General features: G+C 43.4%; 2 protein-coding genes across 27 annotated transcripts in view; both read left to right on the top strand.

Moving 5' to 3' along the window:
• birc6 (baculoviral IAP repeat containing 6) overlaps positions 1-13,615 on the top strand; it is a 144,985-nt gene extending 131,370 nt beyond the window's left edge. For all 25 annotated transcript variants that reach the window (XM_084076278.1, XM_084076272.1, XM_084076277.1 and 22 more), the window contains 3 exons: positions 39-227; positions 11,070-11,204; positions 12,049-13,615. In XM_084076278.1, the coding sequence (XP_083932404.1) occupies positions 39-227; positions 11,070-11,204; positions 12,049-12,228 (504 nt within the window). In that variant the 3' untranslated portion in view covers positions 12,229-13,615. The remainder of the gene's footprint in view (positions 1-38; positions 228-11,069; positions 11,205-12,048) is intronic.
• Positions 13,616-17,778: 4,163 nt separating this feature from the next.
• Positions 17,779-21,040, top strand: part of ttc27 (tetratricopeptide repeat domain 27) — a 157,482-nt gene continuing 154,220 nt past the window's right edge. For both annotated transcript variants that reach the window (XM_084076719.1, XM_084076718.1), the window contains exon 1: positions 17,779-18,110. In XM_084076719.1, the coding sequence (XP_083932845.1) occupies positions 18,005-18,110 (106 nt within the window). In that variant the 5' untranslated portion in view covers positions 17,779-18,004. The remainder of the gene's footprint in view (positions 18,111-21,040) is intronic.

Here is a 21,040-nt window from a genome sequence, read left to right as displayed (position 1 = left end):
ATGCCCCCCCCCCCCCCCATCCGTCTGTCTGTCTCCAGGTGCTGGTGTCCGTGCAGTCTCTGATCCTGGTGGCTGAGCCCTACTTCAACGAGCCGGGCTACGAGCGCTCGCGCGGCACCCCCAGCGGCACCCAGAGCTCCCGCGAGTACGACGGCAACATCCGGCAGGCCACCGTCAAGTGGGCCATGCTGGAGCAGATGCGGAACCCCTCCCCGTGCTTCAAAGAGGTGAGAAAAGAACCCTTTCTCACAATGAGCCCCCCCCCCTTTCATCACAACATACTAAAGCCCGACGTCTTCACGACAACTAACCCCTCGATATCCTAGCTTCTTAGCCTCTTTATCCCCATCCGTCCATATTGTCGAGCATGCTCAGTCGCTTCCCTTCCGGATGCAGAATAATAATCACCCCCTAATGCACGACTCGCCGCGCTCGCCGACCAAACCGATAAAGGACAAAGCCTGCTGCGCCTCCAACGGGGATTGGTACCAGGGGGTCACCGGCGGATAATACATTTTCCTGTTTATTAATTCTCAGGTACATGATATCCTGTGGATGGAGGCACTCTCCTCCCCCTCCTCCCACACCCCCCCCCCCCCCACACACACACACAACACCCCATCTTTTGATTTCCTCCCGTCCTTGACACACGGGCCATGGCGAAGCAGATAGCACAGAAGGGATAGCGATCAGTCAACTTACTCACTCAGCCTCCAGAAATATAGAGAGAAAGGGAGGGAGGGAAAAGGAGTGGGTGGTGGAGAGGGATTGAGAGAGGGAAGACGGACTGATGGAGAGCGAGATGAAAATGAAGAGGGTGAGGGAGGAAAGGGAACCATCTCTACAGAAAGAGCCAGGCAGGCGGCGAGGAATTAATTGGAAGAAACAGAACTGCGGGGTAACTATGATGAGGTGTAGAAGATGGAGAGAAAGAAACAATATACTAAAAGGGAAGGTTAATCTATATTAGGTTGGAGGCGGGCTCCCGGGCATTATGTAGGGGGAAGGGGAGCAGAGGAGAAGGAACAACTCCTACAGTTCTGCTTTGCCTCCCCATCATAGCCTGCATGTAGCCGGTCCCCAGAGGTGTAAAGTAACTACTAAGTACATTTACTCAAGTACTGTACTTAAGTACAATTTTGTGGTACTTTTACTTTTCAATATTTTTACTTCTACTCCACTACATCCCAGAGGCAAATATATACATTATCTCTATTTTTTTACCCAGGCTATTTGAAAATAGCCGATCTACATGCTCAAAACGCCTCGCGATGCGCCTGTGAGCTTGTAGATCGGTTATTTTCAAACAATTCATTACTTTTACTTTTGGCACTTTAAGTATATTTTGATGCCAATACCTTTGTACTTTTACAGTAAGTAAGTAACATTTTGAACACAGGCCTTTCACTTGTAACAGAGTATTTTTATATTATGGTATTGCTACTTTTAAGTAAAATATTTAAGTACTTCTTCCACCACTGCCGCTGGTCACTCTGGCTACCGACAGGACTCACACACACACATACATACATGTTGGTGCATAGTCTATATTTATATATAGAATATACTGACACCTCTTGTCTATGCTGGCTCTGGCTGTCCGTCTCTTCTTCCCTGCTTTCTATCTTTCTTTGTTTCACCCAGTCGTGCACACACTGTTCTCGCTTTCCTCCACATTCTCTCTTGGATGCGCTGTGCGTACACGCATCAACACACAAGCACACGTACGTTTCCCTTGGGTGATTATCTTGCAATCAATTTCCCTCTTCGCCTATTTTCCCTACCCTTCTCATTGTGTGTCTTTGGAGCTCTTGATACCAGCAGAATATAAAACTGTCTTTTATAGAGCTGGCTCTGAATCATCGGACCGGGTCTGGGCTTTGTGTGTGTGTGTGTGTGTGTGTGTGTGTGTGTGAGAGATGCGCGGATAGGGTCACCCAAATCCGCATATACGTGTTCATTATCCACCCGCCATCCAACCGCATTTATTATACCATCCTATTTCTAGATCCGCACCAACCGCATCAAATTATTATTTTCCTTATGTTAGTTTTCTTAGAAACAATGTTACTCACCACTGTCTGTCGCAATGTAGTGTATACAATCCATATCTATGGTAACAAAAAGACAGTTTCATTCACTTTACTTTCGCTTTCATGGCTTTGTTGCCATGTCTGTTTTTATAAGCGACTTTTCGGCTAATTTGGCACTTGTTTTGGGCTTGTTTTCATAGACCTGGCTGCTTATTTGTCTCGCAAAATCTGGCAACCCTGGCTTCATACGGTACAAAGACCCCTTGCCGGTAAAGCAACGTGCAGTCGGGGTCTAATTTGTGCCTGATGTAAAATGACGTAATATTAAAATACTACAAACTCACGCGTGGCGAGATTATCCAATATTAATTATTATATTTGATTGACCCAAATCCACCCAAACTGCGGTTAACTGCGGCAACCGCGATCCGCGCATCTCTAGTGTGTGTGCACTCCATGCTTGTATTTCACACTGTTGACCTGCTCCTACACAAAGCTAGCATCAGTTAAACCACAGGTTTAAATGAGTTGCAGCAAGTGGCAGCTGCAAATGAAAAAGAGAAATTCACAAGATTATTGTGCCAGTTTAAACACTTTTTTTTTTAAAATCTATTTCTATTATTTTATGTATTGCACTTTGGTCAATTTCAATTGTTGTAAATGTGCTATACATAAATAATCCTTGATTTTATTATACCAACTCCTTCAGTGTCACTCACTGGAGTCAGTCACTTAAACACACAAATCTCTCTGCCCTCATTTACAGTCCCAAGAGAGAGGGACATGTTGGGACAGGCTTATACCATGTGTGACAGTGTTGTAAAACAAAAATGTCATATTTTGGTATATTTTATTGTCCTTTAGCCTTGAGAAAGAGGTTGTTCAAAGTATCTGTGGATAGTGTTGGTTGAGAGAAAAGAGGGGCACTGTTGGGGTGCAAATAAGCTTAATGGGGTAAATAGTTGAGTCTCTTTTCCCCTCTTGTACACAAGAGGGGACGAGCTGGGCTGGATCTACAGTACAGCTTCATTCACTTCAAAGTGTCTTTTTCCAGACGCGCAGTTGAAAGAGTCACGTTTTATTAATGCATACATCGCAGACTGTTGGAGCACGGTGTGTACAAAATGTCCCGGGTCGGATGAATTTGTGATTTAACACGGCGGTACATTATTCAGAGTTGGTCTATTATTAGTCAGTGGTCCTCACACACACACAGAGAGAGACACAGGCATACTAACACAGCCGCCACATGCACACCGAATCACGTCATGAGCCCTCGGTATAATTCCACACTGAGTGGCGGAAGAGGCATCATTGATGAAGTTTCTGGGATGTCTTGGCAGAGTATAGCTGGCTCTGGCACGCCACACGAGCTGTGACGTCAGATGGGACATGGGCTGTTGGAGCTGGAGATCGTGGTGGAGGGACGTGGCAGGAATACTGCTTGAGTAATCCTGTGTTAGTGCATGTGCACTGCACACACAACCCCTGAAATTCAATTAAACTTGTGCTACACACTAGTACAAGCTCTTCCCTCTGCTGCCCGTTTAGCACCTACAAGTAGAGACACACACACACAGAGGCATGGCTAATCTTACAAAAAGATGGACAAGAACATGCTAGCATGGTCCTCCCTCATGAATTCACAGCCATTCCAATCAGTGACCCAAATTCTGACAGCTGTTGTGTGCTTTTTGTGTATTTTCACAGTTAGATTATTTGTCTGTCTCTGCTGTCAAGACATTGGACAGTAGAAGCTATTTGTACTGCTAACAGGCTCTGGGAGAGTCTTGTCTTACCCAGCACTTTCAGATGTACACACACACAGATTGGTTCCTTGTCTGCGTGTCGACGATGCCGCTAGCTCAGCGTTGTGTGTTTCTGCCCACGTGAGCATGAGATTGGATGGGGGGGCTTGTCTGCCACCGTAAGACCACATTATATTTTTGGTGTGTGCAAGACTCCAAAGTTTGCACGTGCTATTTATAGAGCGGAAGATAAGGAATAGAGTACAGACTTGAATTATGCAGCCGGAGATTGTCGGGTGGAATTAGTGACAACAGGTCGCTTGCTGAAATATAGATCCTTTTCATTTTTTTGTGTGCGCATTGCCTGCATGTGTGAATGTGTGTGTGTTTGAGGTGAGCGGATGTGACCTCGCTGTTCGTGCCTCTGTGTTGTCAACAAGTTCTGTGGGTATGGTCTCAAGTGTGTGTGTGTGTGTGTGTGTGTGTGTGTGTGTGTGTGTATAAACACTGGCTATGTGTGAGAGACAGAAGGGGGATGTCCCCACATGCTCAGCTGCACTGGAGCGTAAACGGGCCCATTAGAACACACAATGAGGTGATATCCTTAACTAGCCCCACATGATCTCAGGCGACGCCATCGCTCCTAACCCCCATCAGGTCCTAATGGTTCAGTCTACCGTTTGATATTGGGGGGGGGGGGGGTCAAAGTCGCCAACGGCCACTCCGTTTGATTTAGATGTGTGACAGGCGTATATGTGATGGATAATTTTGTGCTCCACATCAGTGATAGCGTTGAACTCCATATCCCTCCCCTGGCCTGCTATGGCCTCGGGCAGGTGGCTGGAGAGTTGCGCTTGATTCACCGTCACAAGTGAGCGCAGACAATTTCTGTTCATCTACACAGCAGTTTCCTGCTCATTTAATATGTATACTAAGGAGAGTGCATAGACAACACAACACAAGCAACTTAAATAATGTGAGTGTGTGTGTGTGTGTGTGTGTGTGTGTGTACACTAGGGGTGCTCCGATCATCCACCGATATAAATCGGCTGATTTTCACTCCAAATGACTCACCAAAGATTACCTGATCCAAAGATGTTATGAGCAAAATGCTCTGTCTAAGTGGTATGAAAGTCAGTCAGATATATAGTATAATATTCTAACCACCTACTAAATAGCCTATCTACAAGCATCACAATGTGTTCCGAGCTTGTAGATACTTTATTTTTGGCAAGTGACAGCGACAGATTAATAAATGATCGTATCATTGGCCTGCTGCGTGGTGATGTCTGTCATCTCGACTTCGCTGTGGCATGAGCTTGTTTAAAAGTTTAGTTTCCAACCCAGCAGCTTGAACAAAACACTGCATGACAGCAGGGAGGGACTCTTGTATGCTCAAAGGGACTTTCACATTGAATGCGGCAACGGCACCGCTGCACTTTAAAACCCATTATGTGCAATGGCTTGCGCGGCGCAGTGACGGTTTGCCACTTCGTCGAGCAAAGCGGCACGGGCACCGCAGAGAGCAGTATTTAATCTAAAACAAAAAGGCCAATGTTATTGCTGTAAAGTGATGGCACACACAAACACTATTCATAAAGCACTAGTGGTCAGCCTCAGCACTCATTGTGTTGAGTGGCCTGCATTAGAAAAAAAATATTGTTTTTACATTTAATAAAAGAAAAATGTTTTACTTGTGATAACTCGTTCTTGGCATTCAGAAAAATACTCGTGATAACTCGTTCTTGGCACTCAGAGAGTTAAGGCATCCCACAGCAGGGATGGGATAGAGGGAGGAGCAGGACAGACCGTGTTTAATGACAGGTTTTTGAGACTTTGCCCCAGGTGAAGGAGTTTAAGTATCTCGGGGTCTTGTTCACAAGTGAGGGGAGGACGGAGCAGGAGATCAGCCGGAAAATCGGAGCATTCGCTGCAGTCGCTGTGCCACACGTGTTGTGACGGAAAGAGAACTGAGCCAGAAGGCAAAGCTCTCGGTCTACCGAGTAGTTCCTACTCTCACCTATGGTCATGAAGTGTGGATCGGGACCGAAAGAATAAGGTTGTGGATACAAGCGGCCGAAAGTTAGTTTTCTGAGACTCGGAGTAGAGCCGATGCTTCTTCACTTGGAAAGGAGCCGGCTTAGGTGGTTCGGGCATCTAGTATGGGTGCCTCCCGAGCATCTCCCTAGGGAGTTCCTCGCTGAACGTCCCACTGGGAGGAGAGCTCCTGGTAGACCAAGGACCAGACGGGGGGATTACATCTCCACACTGGCCTTGGACCACCTCGGGATTCCCCAGGAGGAAGTGGTTAATGTTGCTCAGGAAAAGGAAGTCTGAAGCTCTCTGCTGAAACTGTTGCCCCCGTGACCCGACTCCGGATAAGCGGTTGAAGATTGATGGATGGAGTAACACACACACACACACACACACACACAGTGGACGGTGGACCAATAATATGCTTAGTGCCAGTTCTGGTGGCGAGGGAAACTCGGGAGCAGAGTAGCGATGAACCATGGCCACGGGGGTTTCCATGGTAATACTGGCAAGGAAATCGATCATCTCTCTAGTCTCTTCTCCCACTGCTCTGTCTTTCTCTCTCTCTCTCTGTGTTTCTTTCCATGTCTCTATCTCCGTTGTAAGGCCCAGATGCATGATGGTGCGCCGTAGGCCTCATCAGTCAGACAGAAGTGACGTGAGCCATTCGCCCTTTAGAATGGCAACAGGTTTAGTCACCGCTATGCTGTTCTGCCTGATCTCTAGTGGAACCTTTCTGTCTGGGACTAATCTACCAGATGCACCGCTGTTGATCTTCTGTCTCTGCCTCTGTCTAATGCCTGACACGTTAAGTTGAAGAGCAGTTCAAGAGCATATTGAGCTTCAAGATCCCTAGTCTCTCATGCCAGCCGTCGCTAAAGCCGTCGTTCTGTCTGTAATTCAGCCCCGTAACATTTTAGAAGAGGAATGAGTCACCCCCACACAAAAACACACCTCTTCTATTCCCTTTAGCCACCTGCCTTTCTGTCAGTCACTCCCTCACTCTCACATGCACACACATGCACAACCAGCTGGAGGACTGGCCCATAGTGTGGAGCTCAGAGTAAATGAAACTTGACTGTTTTGCCCTGTCCTAACGGCTGGCTTTCCAGAGGCCGGCTTTGTACCATCTGCTGTACGGCCTGGACCCAGCTGGAATGCCATGCTACTCCCTCTCCTCTGCCTCCCATTGATGCCTCACTCAAAGCAGATCTCGCTCTCTCTCTCTCTCTCTCTCTCTCTCTTTCTTCTCACTGGCAGCCCTCTCAAGCCTGAGTTATACTTTTGCGTCACCAAAAAAAGCTGATCTACAAGCTCACGTCAAAACACACATCAATTCCTTGACAACATTAATAAGTAAGTCATAAGTAGGGCAGAGAGGCTTATTGTCTGTATCAGCCGATAGTTTTCCGCATTGGTTGTGAAATGGTGTGAAACTTATTTGGCAATGCATTTCTTTTCTTCTTTTTTTTAAAGATATTTTTCTGGGCGTTTATGCCTTTATTTGACAGGACAGTAGGCTGACAGGAAATGGGGAGAGAGATGGGGGGGGGGTGGCACACAGCAAAGGTCATCGGGATCGGGAGTCGAACCCGCGACACACTGTAAAGCTGGATTACCAGCGTATGTGTTATGCGCCTGGACCACTAGGCCAGCGAGCGCCCTTGGCAATGCATTTCTGTAGATTTTGTTGTTTTAGTGCAAAAGGAACTAAATTCATGCTCCCATTTTAACAAACAAGCATAGCAAATTGCCAGATAAATGTTGTTCAAGCTTCTTTAGTATCTTATCATGATCATTTTAATATTACACTAACACCTTTATGAAATTATGTACCGAACTGACATTACCATTAATAAAAAGCTGTGTCGAACATGAAGAGGAAGTGATGCCTTTGTTTGATATGAACTTGGTTACGATATGCATATTAGTAAGCGTCATCGGGCCACAGCAAAATAGGTGGTTGTGAAGACACAGAAGAAGTAGGGTGTTCCTGACCTATGTATGTATGCTTGTTTATCTATGATCCTGAACCATCCGTAGTAAAGAGAGCCCTGCCCTGGTTGTCGGGATTGTAAAATGGTTCTGATCCACTATCAAAGCCTGAGCTGTGTAGAGGTATACTGTTGTGGTTAGGATAAGCAGGGCATGGCAGCTCAGGCTGGAGCATGCCGCTACAGGAATACACAAAAGGCAAGATAAAAGTAATGTTTTAATGGCTGCATGATTCATGTTTGTCCTTGACCCTTTGGGTGATAAGTGAGTCCATGCATACTGTACATTCTGTGTCCATCTTCGGTCCCTCAGTGGCCCTGAGGTATAATGAGTGGACAGCATTACCTCAAAGGTCACTTGGTTTATACGTCAGTCGGGCCACTCCATCAGTCTGTGTGTGGCTGTATGTATGATCAGAGAAACGCTCACGTGTTTTCTTACCGCGTCCTGGCCTCTGTGTGTCTTTGTGCGTGCGAGTACACTCTTGCACATGTATGTACATCTCCTTAAAGGTCATTTGTCGAGCCGATTTAATCCGGCGGGCACTTATGGTGATGGCGGTGTTTGCTCTGTCCATGCTGTGATCGATGGGTGCAGGCAAATGCCAAAAAGTCACAGGGGCAGTGTCCTTGCCACATGAACGCCCCAGGGAACGTACCCGATCCCCACCCCTTCTAAACGTTTGTACCTTTAATTGTGAACACACATAATGTCAGGAATATATTACTTTAGTCTTATCTACACATATATTTCAGATCATATCACTGTCTGTGCAAGAAAAAGCTAAAGGATAGAAAAACAAGCAGAAACACAAAGGAAGGTAACAAACAATTAAGATGACAACCAAAGATGCACCTGAATTGTGAATTGGATGACGGCATGAGAATGACGGCAGAACACAAAATACAATTAAAACGCACAAATTAAAAGAAACATTTATGTCAATTTCAAAGCTCTCATTTCCAGAGGCTGTCCGCCAAAGCCCAATCGTGTGAAACTTCCCCACTGTCGTTGAACACAGCTGTACCAACTCTTTTCCCGAGGAGCCATGGTTGTTTGTAAACGGCTGTGAAGGCAGCAGCGGTGGCTCTTTGTTTGTAAATGCAGTGAAGGCAGGAGCGACAGCTCTCTGTTAGTAAACGGTCGTGAAGGCAGGAGCGGAAGGCTCTCTGTTTGTAAATGGCTGTGAAGGCAGGAGCAACGTCTCTTTCTTTGTTTACCCCCCATCCCTGTGACCTTGAAGCATTCCCAAGTAATCAGGTGGGGAGCATCGCCCAACTCATTAGAAATAACTCAACCAGGAGAGAGTGTGAGAGGGGTGGGGGGGGTACAATGGTTTGGGAAGGAATAATAGGTAGAAGGAGAGGGCAGAGAGAGAGGGATGAAGTAGTGACGATGGAATGAAGGTAGAGAAACAGGGGAAGAGGGGGATGCAGAAAGGGAGAAAGTGATTACGGCAGTCGGCCAGTCCCATTTGTTCTCAGCGTGCTACTCTTCAGATTGATCCTGGTAAAAAGCCACCGTAATAACTAATCCCCCTCTCTTCCGCCACCATAACAATGGCTATGAAACGGATTGACGAGCGGTTACTGCATACTGATTTGTCCGCCCTGGCGACCGTTGCTAGGAAGTGGAGGCGAGAGTGCGTGGAGGCTGGGGGTAGAGGGGTGTTTGTGTGTAGGGGGGTTCGGGTGAGAGGATGTGGTTGATGGACACAATTCATTGCTTGTGTGTTTTTTGTGTGCGTATTGTCAAGGAGTAAGCCCCCTGCTCACAGCAGGGGGCTTATGATGCGAGTCCCTCAGTAATAAATGCTCACAAGCCCCTCGGCAATGGGAAGATAAAGAGAAAAATAATTTATTACGCACTATATTGTGGCGACTGTGAAATGAGGGAAGAGACGACATGCAGTGCAGGATGCAAGCAGAATTTGAACTTGTGGCATGTTCTCCTGTCGCCCCCCTGCTGACACACCAGGGACGTTCCTTCCTTTCCGTCCTTATTTATGACCGACGTCCAAATAATTGTCTTGATATGCATTTCATCTTTTTAAAATGACAGCTTCATTTTTCCTACCTGGGACTGTCGAATTGTCTCCTGTTTTTTACTTGATGTGTAGACCACAAGGCTCTTAATGCATCCTCATTTGACATTTGTTTTCCAATTAAAACAATTCAACATTTTGTTGATTTTCCCTAGTGCATTGATTGGCAGTGCTTACCTTTGGCCTTCACCCTGGCAAAGCAGGGAGGCAGTCTTATGTGTTTTTTTAATCAGGGACAAATGTGGAGCTGTCAAAATAAACTAAACACAGCAGTTGGCCGTTCCTCTCTCTCACACACACACACACACACACACTCTGACACCATTGCATAACTCTCTTCCTCTCTCACGGTTCCGCTGACTTTATCACCATATCCCCTGCTGGTTTGGTCATTGGAGCGTGCATGCTAATCGATCCAATCCACTTCCTCTCTACACCCATCACCTCACCTCAGATCTGAACACCACACACCTTGAGAACATTGAAATGGGATGTGCACTGCCACTCTTCAAAAGTGTTTTCGTTGTGGAAAGCTAGAGAAAGACAAGTTGAAAGCAAGGGAGAGAGGTGGTGGTGGGGTCCTCATTATTAACTCCTTGAAAGAAGTTTTGCAAACTATGTCTACAGTCAAGTAATGCTTTAATTATAGTCCATTGCTTGCCGAGAATAGCAGATCTACAAGCTCACAATGCGTTGCTATGCAATATGGAGTATAAATGAGGCTTAACACTCCTGCTGCTCTGCTCTGCATAGTACTAAGAGTGCTGGGCTGGTGTGTGTGTGTGTGTGTGTGTGTGTGTGTGTGTGTGTGTGTGTGTGTGTCTGTGTGGGGGGGTGCCTGATTAGATGAGTCTCATTTTCACCTCACGTCAAGGAGCATTTCTCAAAGAACTGCTATAATGTATTTACAGTATGTGACTATTACTTGTAGATGATACATTTCATGATTCTCACTACACTCCTGGGCATCCTCAGTTCACCTCTTCATCATGAAAGCTCACCATCCTCAGTTCACCTCTTCATCATGAAAGCTCACCATTAGTTAATAGGAATGGCGAAGTACACTTTCATACTGTATGTCATGTGTAATGGTTAGATGTTGCATGAGTGAATGTAGATAAACCTGAGCATTGGTTTTCAAAGTAATGGAGGTCCTAAGAGAAGTCTATCTCTGCAATTATGCTAATTCACCCTGTTTTGTTGTGTGCTTGACAGGTGATCCACAAGCACTTTTACCTGAAGCGGGTAGAGATCATGGCCCAGTGTGAGGAGTGGATTGCAGACATCCAGCAGTACAGCAGCGACAAGAGGGTCGGCCGCACTATGTCTCACCACGCTGCAGCACTCAAGGTACACAGTCTATATGACATCCAATGCTTTGTATTGCCAGAAAGTGTCTTTATTTTACACTATGGAGCAATGTAGGTTATGGAGTAGCTGATTTAAAAGCTACTTTACACACAGACACACACACACACGCACACGCACACACACACAAGCCCCCCCCCCCCAAGTCTCACTGGTAACCCTCCTCTCACTCTTGTTGTAAATAACTACAATTAATCCCCACCGTACATAATCCCAGCTCCACTGATAAGGAATGAGAGGGCTGTGCACACCTACAGGGCCCAGAGAAAGACATTAGGCTGTGGTTTGTTTCTTGTCTATCAGTATCTACAGTACATTTGCAATCTATAGGTAACATGATACATGTATTTAATTCATATCTATGCATTCCTGAGTTATCCAGGGTGTAGAAAGTGGGGTTGTGCGGTTAGACCACAAAGATGCAGTGTTTTAATATGTGCAGAATGTATTCTGCAACTTCAAAAGAAAAATGTACTTTTCTTTTTTTCTTGGCTCAAAGTTTCAGATGTAGAGATATATTCTTTACAGCATGAGGGATTTAGTTGCAGACTGCTTGAATTCTTAATAAATGTCAAGTCCTTCTGCCTTGTCTGCCTGATGAGAGCACTCCCTAATAAGAAGCTACTTAGCCAGCGTACTTGGTCCACTTAAACTTAATTTATTGCACGACTGCGTGGCTCACCGACGAGACCGGTTCTTGTCGACAAGCGACACAAGATATAAACTCTATATATACAGAGTATATATTAGGACTTACCAATGTGCCAAGCTCAGATAGGAGTTCCCAGTGGATAACCCTTTGTTCTTTGTCTGTCTCCCCATGCAGAGGCACACAGCCCAACTACGAGAAGAACTTCTTAAGCTGCCCTGCCCGGAGGGCCTGGAGCCTGACGGGGAGGAGTTCTCAGACAAGAGCGCCACCCTCATGGTCAAGGAGCTACCCAATCAGGACGCGGAGAAGCCAAGTGGCAGCCAGGATGGCCATTGCGGCGAGGGCCAGCTATAGGTCTCGCGCTCTCTCTCTCCCTCTTGCCTACTCCTCCAGCGCCTCCCATTCCCTCCCAGCTGCGACCTCTTCCTCACGACTATTACTATCGTAATTGAAAAGACTTGACGGCTTTGAAGCACAAGCCACCATTTTGTCAATATTTGTATGTAAGAATCTAATATGTAATAGCTGAAAACGGGAGGGGATGTGGGGGAAATGAGACTAAAGTGAAACGTTGCTTATGACACCCGACGAAAACAACAACTCTGAACTATGCTATGCCCTTATGGAAAACACAGTCGACAAAAACAAACTTTTATTTACCTGTAAAGGAGTGTAAAACATTTTGTGCTTTTTTTCCAATTGTGAAATAACCACTGATTGGTATGTTATTAAACTTGTTTATGTATACATAATGACAGAGAAAAATCAGATTATATAAGGGAAACTACCTTTAGAAGAATGTTTACTGAATGTTAATTTCCTTTTTATTTTATTTTATTTTTGTTTTGTTTTTTGTTTTTTGGACTGTTAGTGCGAGGACAGTTGTAACCAAGAATATATTGGTCATTCTTTAAGGAAACTATTTAAAAACAAGTGAGAAAGAAAGAAAAAAAGAAAACACACAACATGCATACACTTTACTGAATTTGAAAAAGAAATACCCTCCCGGTTGCCCATTGCTTCTCTTACTTTTCTCCGGGAACATGTACACTTCTAATAAAGGCTGAGTTGGACATACCTACATGCTATGACATTATCCTGTTCACGGGCTGTTCAGAAAAAAAAAATGCTATGGATAACCTTTTTATTTTTAAAAGTTTTTTTGCGTCACTAATTCTCAATGCAAGTTTAATAAATGCAACCTGTTTTACTTTGGCCGGATATATACATTGATATGACTGTGTAGATCATAAGAGAAGTATGTAATGTCTGATTTATACTTAGTCACACGGCGGTGTCGCGCACCGAAAATCACAGATGCGCAAGCTCAACACATCGCGTTGCAACGCGTTATGAGCTCGTAGAACAGACGTTTTTGGTGTGCGGCACCCGCGCGCAGCCAAGTATAACTCATGCTTAAGATGCACACGGGATATGTATATGAAGGCTTGTGCATGTGTATGTGTGTTTTCTGTGCGTGTGCAACAATCCCTAGTGAGATACAAAGCTGTGATGTGCCTTTGATCTACACCATACCACCAAATACTCTGAACGAGTACCTTTTACTGATTCATTTGCTATTTCTACAACTTAATAATTCAGCTCCGTCTGGCATAAACTGCTTTGATCTTTTTTTATTATGTTGATTCCAGTGAACAAAAAATGCACTTTCTACTTTACTCACTCCCAGAACAGTCACATACTCCTTTTGCTAGGACATTAAATGGAGCTTGAAAATGTGGATTTGGTTGTGAGAATGCTTCTTTCTGCGTTTTTCCAACAACTTGAGCCCTGAATAAGAAATAAAGAAAACCACAGTACCAGTCCGCTCGGCAGGATGAGTGCTATGAAATTCCCAGTGCAGGATGAAAGTGCCTGAAAAAACTCTTGTAGAGCAAGCTTGGCTACACAGGGATTATGGTGTGGAGAATAAAGAGAAAGTAGCTTGTGGGATGCGCGTCTGTGATTTAACCCACCCCAATACATTATTCATTGTACACCTTTAACTCCATTGCCAAGTTGAGGCAGAGAGAGCTACTGCAAAAATAAATGGAGATGCTTTCAGTAAGACTTATAAAGGTTAAAGTCAGCAACGTGTCAAAATGTACACCGAGTTATAAATTATGAAAACATATTAAACCTATCTGCCATTTAAGGTTATATTTTGGCTATGATTTAATGCTGTACAGTAGCGAAGTAGAATTTAACATGTCTGGGGAGTAGATGTGTTTGTGTCTAATATTTACAGTATAGATGTATTACACAAATCACATTTTAATTTCACTAGTCTTATTTATGCATCTGTGTATGTTCAATGAAACTGTTTCTTGTAATGCCTTTTTTGTCCCCCCCAGCATTTAGCTCATGACTTAGCTCAGGTTTTTGCTTAAGAACAATGAACATTTAAAAACACCATTCAACTAGCTTGGGTCAAAGCTGTTACAATGGAGCAACCTCTTAACAATTAAGCCACCCTCTCACCTAATCCATAAATTTGGCTTTTTAGAAGTAACAAATGAAAACAACCCAGCTTTTTCTTGGGCATAATGCGGTGACGTCAATACATTACTGTTTGTATTCGTACAGCATAAATTGGCAGCTGTTTGCGAGGTTATTTTTCCGGCTGGTTGTTAAAGAAAATATGCTGTGGAGTATTGCCCAATTTAAGCTCCATGGTTGAAAGTTGCTGATCTACAAGCTCACAATGCATAGTGGATGCAACAAGATGTGAGCTTGTAGATCTGCTATTTTCAGTGAGTGGCATCGTACGACTATGTATAAATCATGCTTGAAGAGCCCAGCTCAGTCTGTAACTACAACACTGACGTAATGTTACAGAGCCTCTCCAAGAACAGGATGCCAAGACTGGATGAGGGTTCAAAGCGGACGTAATTCACACAGTAACAATGACAGTCCTCTTTAATCATCCTCTTGTGCACTAACGCTCATTTTTTGTATAGTTTTATAGAGCTATAAAAGACGCAAACATGGGGGGTTTAGGGGATTGGTTTAAATTGATTTCTTCTCACACTACAATCAATGTGAGAAGTGTTTGTGTTGGAGTGTTGGTGGTGAGGCATAGATGTAAAGGTTTTTGCATCAAACAGCCTCTGCAACACTGCAGGTGTCGGCACGACTTGCACAGGCAAATCTTTTGTTTGTTTCCTCTTTAAAAGGGACTGAAGAATAGCTCTCGTCAGTCCAACTGTGTTATGTCCTTGGCAGCTCAGTAAATAAGACCTGGTGTGTGCGAGAATAAATCAGAGACGTATATTCACCTTGTGCATTGTTGAACAAAAGAGTTCCAAAGAGCCTTCTGTTCTGTGAGACCTTCACGCTGAAGGCCTGTGAAGAAATTGAGCACATACTCGAGAGCACTCTTGTTCAACGTCAAGCACAAAGAGGATGAGGGAACTGAGGCAGATGAGGAGGAAGCAGAAAGACAGAGAGCGATGAAAAAGAGATTGAAACGCGTGCTCAGCAGACTGAGCTTTGAGGAAAGCTGAGAACAGCCCAGAGCTCTAGATGCACCGTGCTTCTGTCCATGCAGGCTCTGAATCTTTTAGACATTGTATTCCTCTCCTCATAATAAAACACTGAGCTTAGTCATTCACCCTGTCTCCAGGAGGAGCATCATACAGTCAGTACACTGACAGGAGTGAAATTAAATCTGTGTGTGTGTGTGTGCGAGTGTGCGTGAGAGACTGAAAGAGGTAAAGAGAAGGTCAGAATTGAGATAGTCTTCATTAACAGTCAAACTCACTGTAGTGAACACTGGCATCTCTTATATGAAAAATGTACTCCCCCCTCCTCCTACACACACACAGTGTGCCACATAATATACTGTCTGTATGCTGAAATACGCACACCCGCAGCACCACCACTTGACATGATTAATTGTTTTAAGAGGCTTTTACTTTTTATTTTTCTAAGATACTTAAATTAGAGAACGTAAAAATGCAGCTGTTTTATAATGGTGATGGGCAGGGATGTGGAACAATGGTGACTGACAAGTAATATGACAATCACTGCTTGTAGCCACAATAGCCTATACTCACAAAGACACAGATTTAACCTGTGTCATTAACCTCTTATACCTTATATTTGGTTGACCGGAGTCCCTCAGGGTTCTACACTAGTGACTTCTCTATTTTTCCCCTCATAATCTTTGCTGAAAATAGCCTACCTACAAGCTCATAATGCGTCGTGCTTGTAGATCTGCTTTCTTCTGCTAAGGATTTCACCAGAATACAGACAGAGTGAGTAGACAAAAGCGGTACCACATTATAGTGAGCATTAGTGAGGACCAATTATATGATGATAGGTTGAAAATGGGTGAAGTGTTCCTTTAAGTATAAATAAAAAATATTTATATAGTTAGAGCCCTTGCACAGAATGTTTAGTAGCTAGCCTATCTGTATTCCAACATGGCTGCCCGTTAAAGGTTTCATGACATTCAGATTTACAAAACAATAAAAGTTTTCATCATGGTCCTTCAAACATGTATTAAAAATGTTTTAACTGAAAAATCCACTCAGTGAGCCATGGCAGGTTTTTTTCTCTCTGTGTTCTGAGGCCTTTTCAGCTGCAATGAAAAAAAACATATTTGCCTGCGGGTGTCGCTGTTGAGGGATTTTGTCTGTCAATCATCGCCTCTGCTCCACCCCCCCCCCCAGCACTTTTTTAGCCTAATTATTCAGAAAACCCCAGACCACTGAAAATCCACTGAATGTTCAAAGTTCTGTTTTTTTGGCTGTAATTGAGGTCATAAAACAAAACAAAAAAACGAAAAAAGAAAAGAAAATGAATGTCATGAAACCTTTAACATAGCAACCATTGTTGAGTAAACAGTTGCTGTTAATGAGAAATACATCAACAAAATCCTAGTGACTTGGATCTTGCAAATGTCATTGTCAAACAGTAATCCATTACCAGTGGTTTACCTACCAATGCACATAAATTAGGATGAACACAAACACCTTGCATGGCCTGTATTCAATTGATAACCAATGATCATTATCAAGTCATAATAATATTATTAGAGTATCTGCAAATATTTATTATACAGTACCTTTGCAGTCTACAACAAACAATTGTGACCCGAAATTACTCCTCATACAATGGTAAAAAAAAAAATACTAGGTCCACAAGCTCACATCACTTCCTACCGCATACTTTGTGAACTAAAACGGCTATTTCTATTGTGGAGCGCGACACTGTTGTGCCACAAAGTATAAATCAGGCATTTTAACACTTTGCTGTCATGAAGGCCTACATGTGAATGATAATTTCCTCTGACACGGGACGGGAATTATGATTTATTCACACGGATGTCATTTATTGTTTCGTACAGTGGTGAGGAAAAGTACTCAAATGTTTTACTTTTGTGTTTTTACTATACTTTAAGTAAAAGTATCAATACTGCAATAGAAACACTGTTAAAAGTCTGGTAAGGTCCGAGTAAAAGTACAAAAATATTGGCATCAAAATATACTTAATGTAGCAAAAGTAAAAGTACTCATTAATGCAGAATGTCCCGTTTCACAAGTTATCAGAATGTATAACATTTATAAAAATCGGGGCTACTGGGGGTCGAGTTGAGCCCCCGCTGGCTGCACATACATTGGCACCTAGCAGAGTAAAAAGTACAATATTTGCCTCTGAGATGTAGTGGAGTGGAAGTAAAAGTATTGAGAATAGGAAATACTACAGTAAAGAAAGAGAAATACCTCAAAATTGTACTTAATTACAATACTTGAGTACATGTACTTAGTTACTTAACACACCACTGGACTGGTCATTTGTTGTTTAGTATGAAAACGAATGATAAAATGACCACGCTCCCTGACCGGCGCGAGGCGGAGGCGCACTGATGCCTTTTCCCCCCACAATGCAACGCGGCATGTGTCATGGCTGCTCACTGATGCCGCTGTAACACCACATGGGCACCAAATAAACACCCTATCATCCTCTTCTGAAGCGGTACCGAACACTTCTGGCACGCCGAGTAAAGCGACCGAATCGTTAACTTTGAAACGCGTCCGCCTCGACCACAGGACACCTTATACAAGCTGTGTATTAGCTGTGTTATAGAAACATACACACACACACAACACACACGCGCATCATCATGGTGGTGGTGATGATGCGGGACGTGGAGACAGTCGTTCTCCGGGGCTTCTTAACATCCAGCGAGGCGACGACGGGATGGAAGCAGCACATTCTCAGCTCTGCAGGTGAGAGACACTGTCTAGAACGGTTGCCTTCATTCCCAAGCCGCGTTTCTATTAGAAATTGATTATATATACACATACAACTGGAGTTATGTTGTGGGTGTGTGTGTCTGTATCTTGTGACATTTTGAACGTTTGTCTTCCGATGATGATGTAAAGATGCCTGACACAGTGAGTGTACTTTATGAACGTAACGTTAAATGGTTTGAGACGGTGACAGCGATTCTCATGCTGTGTGAAACATGCGTTGACTCGTAAGTGAAATCAGTTATAGATACATCATCAGCTATTAGCTATAGCTCATAGATACGAACATGCATTCACTTAGTGAATGCATGTTCATATCTACTATCTATCAGCTATATAGCCCGTAGATATGAACATACATTCACTTAGTGAATGCATGGTCATATCTACGGGCTAAAGCTGATGTAAGATCTGTTCATTTTTTTGGCAAGTGACAGTCATGATGCGACGGAGTATGAATGAAGCTTTTTTTTAGACGGGCGTTATTTTTCTGTGACTTGAAATGATTACAGCTCCGTGTTTTTTTGACAGATCAATGCTTGTCACCTGTCGGTCACTTTATTCACCCTGTCTCCCCTCGCCTTGTTTGTACGCGGAATGGCTTATAACTGTGTTGTTACTTAAAACTGTGCTTGTGTGTCAGTTGTTCGTGTCGGAATCGTGTCGTTGTTTAGAGACTATACATAAGTTATACTGATGTTAATGTGTTGCAGTGAGCGAGCCATTTGGTGCAGTCCGTCCTTTGGATAGTTGTGTTAATAAGTGATCTTATAGGAGGGAACATCTACTTGATCTTACACACGCGCACGGCACACACACACACACACACACACACACACACACACACACACACACACACACACACACACACACACACACACACACACACACACACACACACACACACAATCAGGTTACATGCACTGCAGGGTGCAAAGACAGTTACACTTAGTTAGTCTGTTCAGTTTGGGCAGCTTGTAACAAGGAGACTCCTTTTTCTTTGTATTTGCAGAATATATTTAAAGAGCACTGTTTTGTGATTCCGAGATTGAAAACAACTTGGGCACCAAATGTCTGGACCTATTATTATTTGAGGCTTTGTTACACTGTTGGTTAAAATAGGTTGCTTTAGTTTCTACAGAAGACAATGAGAGTAAATCATCATTCATGCATGTGTAGCATCCACATGATAGACAGCAGTCTTACAGACATACAGTACAGGGTGAGGAGGTGTGCGACTCACTGGGAGTCCTAGTGGGGCAGGGCTTTGTGTCATTAAACACTTAGGGACTTAAAATCCTATTGGTGTCATGAAATCTCTGAATGTGATTTCTAGTCTATTAATAGCTTTTTTATGCCTTTATTGATAGGATAGTAGGTTGACAGGAAATGGGGAGTGACATGCTGTCGGGACTCGAACACACGACACGCTGTCAGGCTACTTTGGAGCTACGCCAGCGGTCCGGGCCAGAAAGAGGTTTTGTTGTCAGAAGAAATCTAAACATACGTTTTTAAGAGTTTTTGTGCTCTTGATCAGCTGCTAGGTAGACACACAATAATGCAAATGTAATATTTGTGAAGGCATGCATGACAAGTCACTAATGGCATTCAGCCCATTGCTGTAATATAATTCCTAATGCAGACAGTTGAACAATGGACCATGAAGGAGGCGTGTCCTTTATGGTGCTGGAGGTTTTAAAAATGGTGTGTACCTACAATGCAAGGACTTAGGGATGGGACGATAATCGTTATTACCGTTTATCGTGATAAAAAAAACGCTCACAATTATCGTATCGCAGAGATTTGAATTTATTGTGAAATTGTCCTCCATCATACACCAGGATGAATTAGGTTTTGTTGAGCTATCAGTACCACTTAAAACCCTCTATACTTGATAAAACTGACCTGTAAAGAGCGCATTTGGTACGCTCTTATTTCACTCTACGCAAATCTATTTGCCAAAAATGGTGAATCAGCAATTTTTGGTGAACGTTCCCCCCAGAATAGGGATGCTGGGGGTTAAAGTGGTTACAAAAGGGGACATTTTAAGTTTCAAGCATATTTTGATTATCGTTAATCGTAATTATTTTTGCCACAATAATCGTGAGATGTAAGTTTCATATCGTCCCATCCCTACTTGTAGCTGTAGAAGACGTTGCAGTTTTGGATCAAGCAAATCATGCCAGTATTTGACTATCGTTGCAAAACTGAAGAGGTTGTGTGTTCCTAGTTGAACTGACAACTGTTATGAAAGTGCCAATTACATTTTAAGTTAACGCGAAAGGAGTACACATATTGCATACAGAAAGTTGCAATCCCATCAACATAATTAAAACATGAGAAGAACTGGTGCCATCCTACTAATTATTTCACTTGACAACCTGAGCCACCAGTATTTTTGCCTCCATTGCCAGTTTGACCTCAAGGACTCACCCTATGTGGTGTAGCTTCAGAAACAAGCCAGTGGTGCCATGCACAATGCCACCGTTACACTGTTACACTACTGACTAAAACAAAACTATACATTTATTTTGATTGCACTCTTTGTGTTGAAGCCACTATAATAAATTCCTTTAAATTTGACTAATTTAATAGCTTTCGTTTGTACACAACATTTGTACCTTGCTTGTTCATTGGTTTTCCTCTGAGAAGCTGTGGTCAAACTTAACTTACGATACTGCTCTGTAATTTAATTTACACGGGAAGTTTGCAGTGATGTGATGATGTGCCTTTGCACTGAATTGAAAACTGAATTTCCCCTGCAGGACTAATAAGGTAATAAAAAAAGTGATTTATAAAAGGAATGAAATGAAATTGATGCTTATGATGACATTTTTATAACGCCAACCTCCTTGCTCCATTCAGACCCTATTTGGAAGCTCAACTGTGTAGTGCAAGGCATGGTG

This window comes from Gymnoscopelus microlampas, assembly GCF_963454915.1.
Source record: "Gymnoscopelus microlampas genome assembly, chromosome: 13".
In the NCBI taxonomy this organism is placed as follows: Eukaryota; Metazoa; Chordata; class Actinopteri; order Myctophiformes; family Myctophidae; genus Gymnoscopelus; species Gymnoscopelus microlampas.
This window is presented reverse-complemented; position numbering and strand designations above follow the sequence as displayed.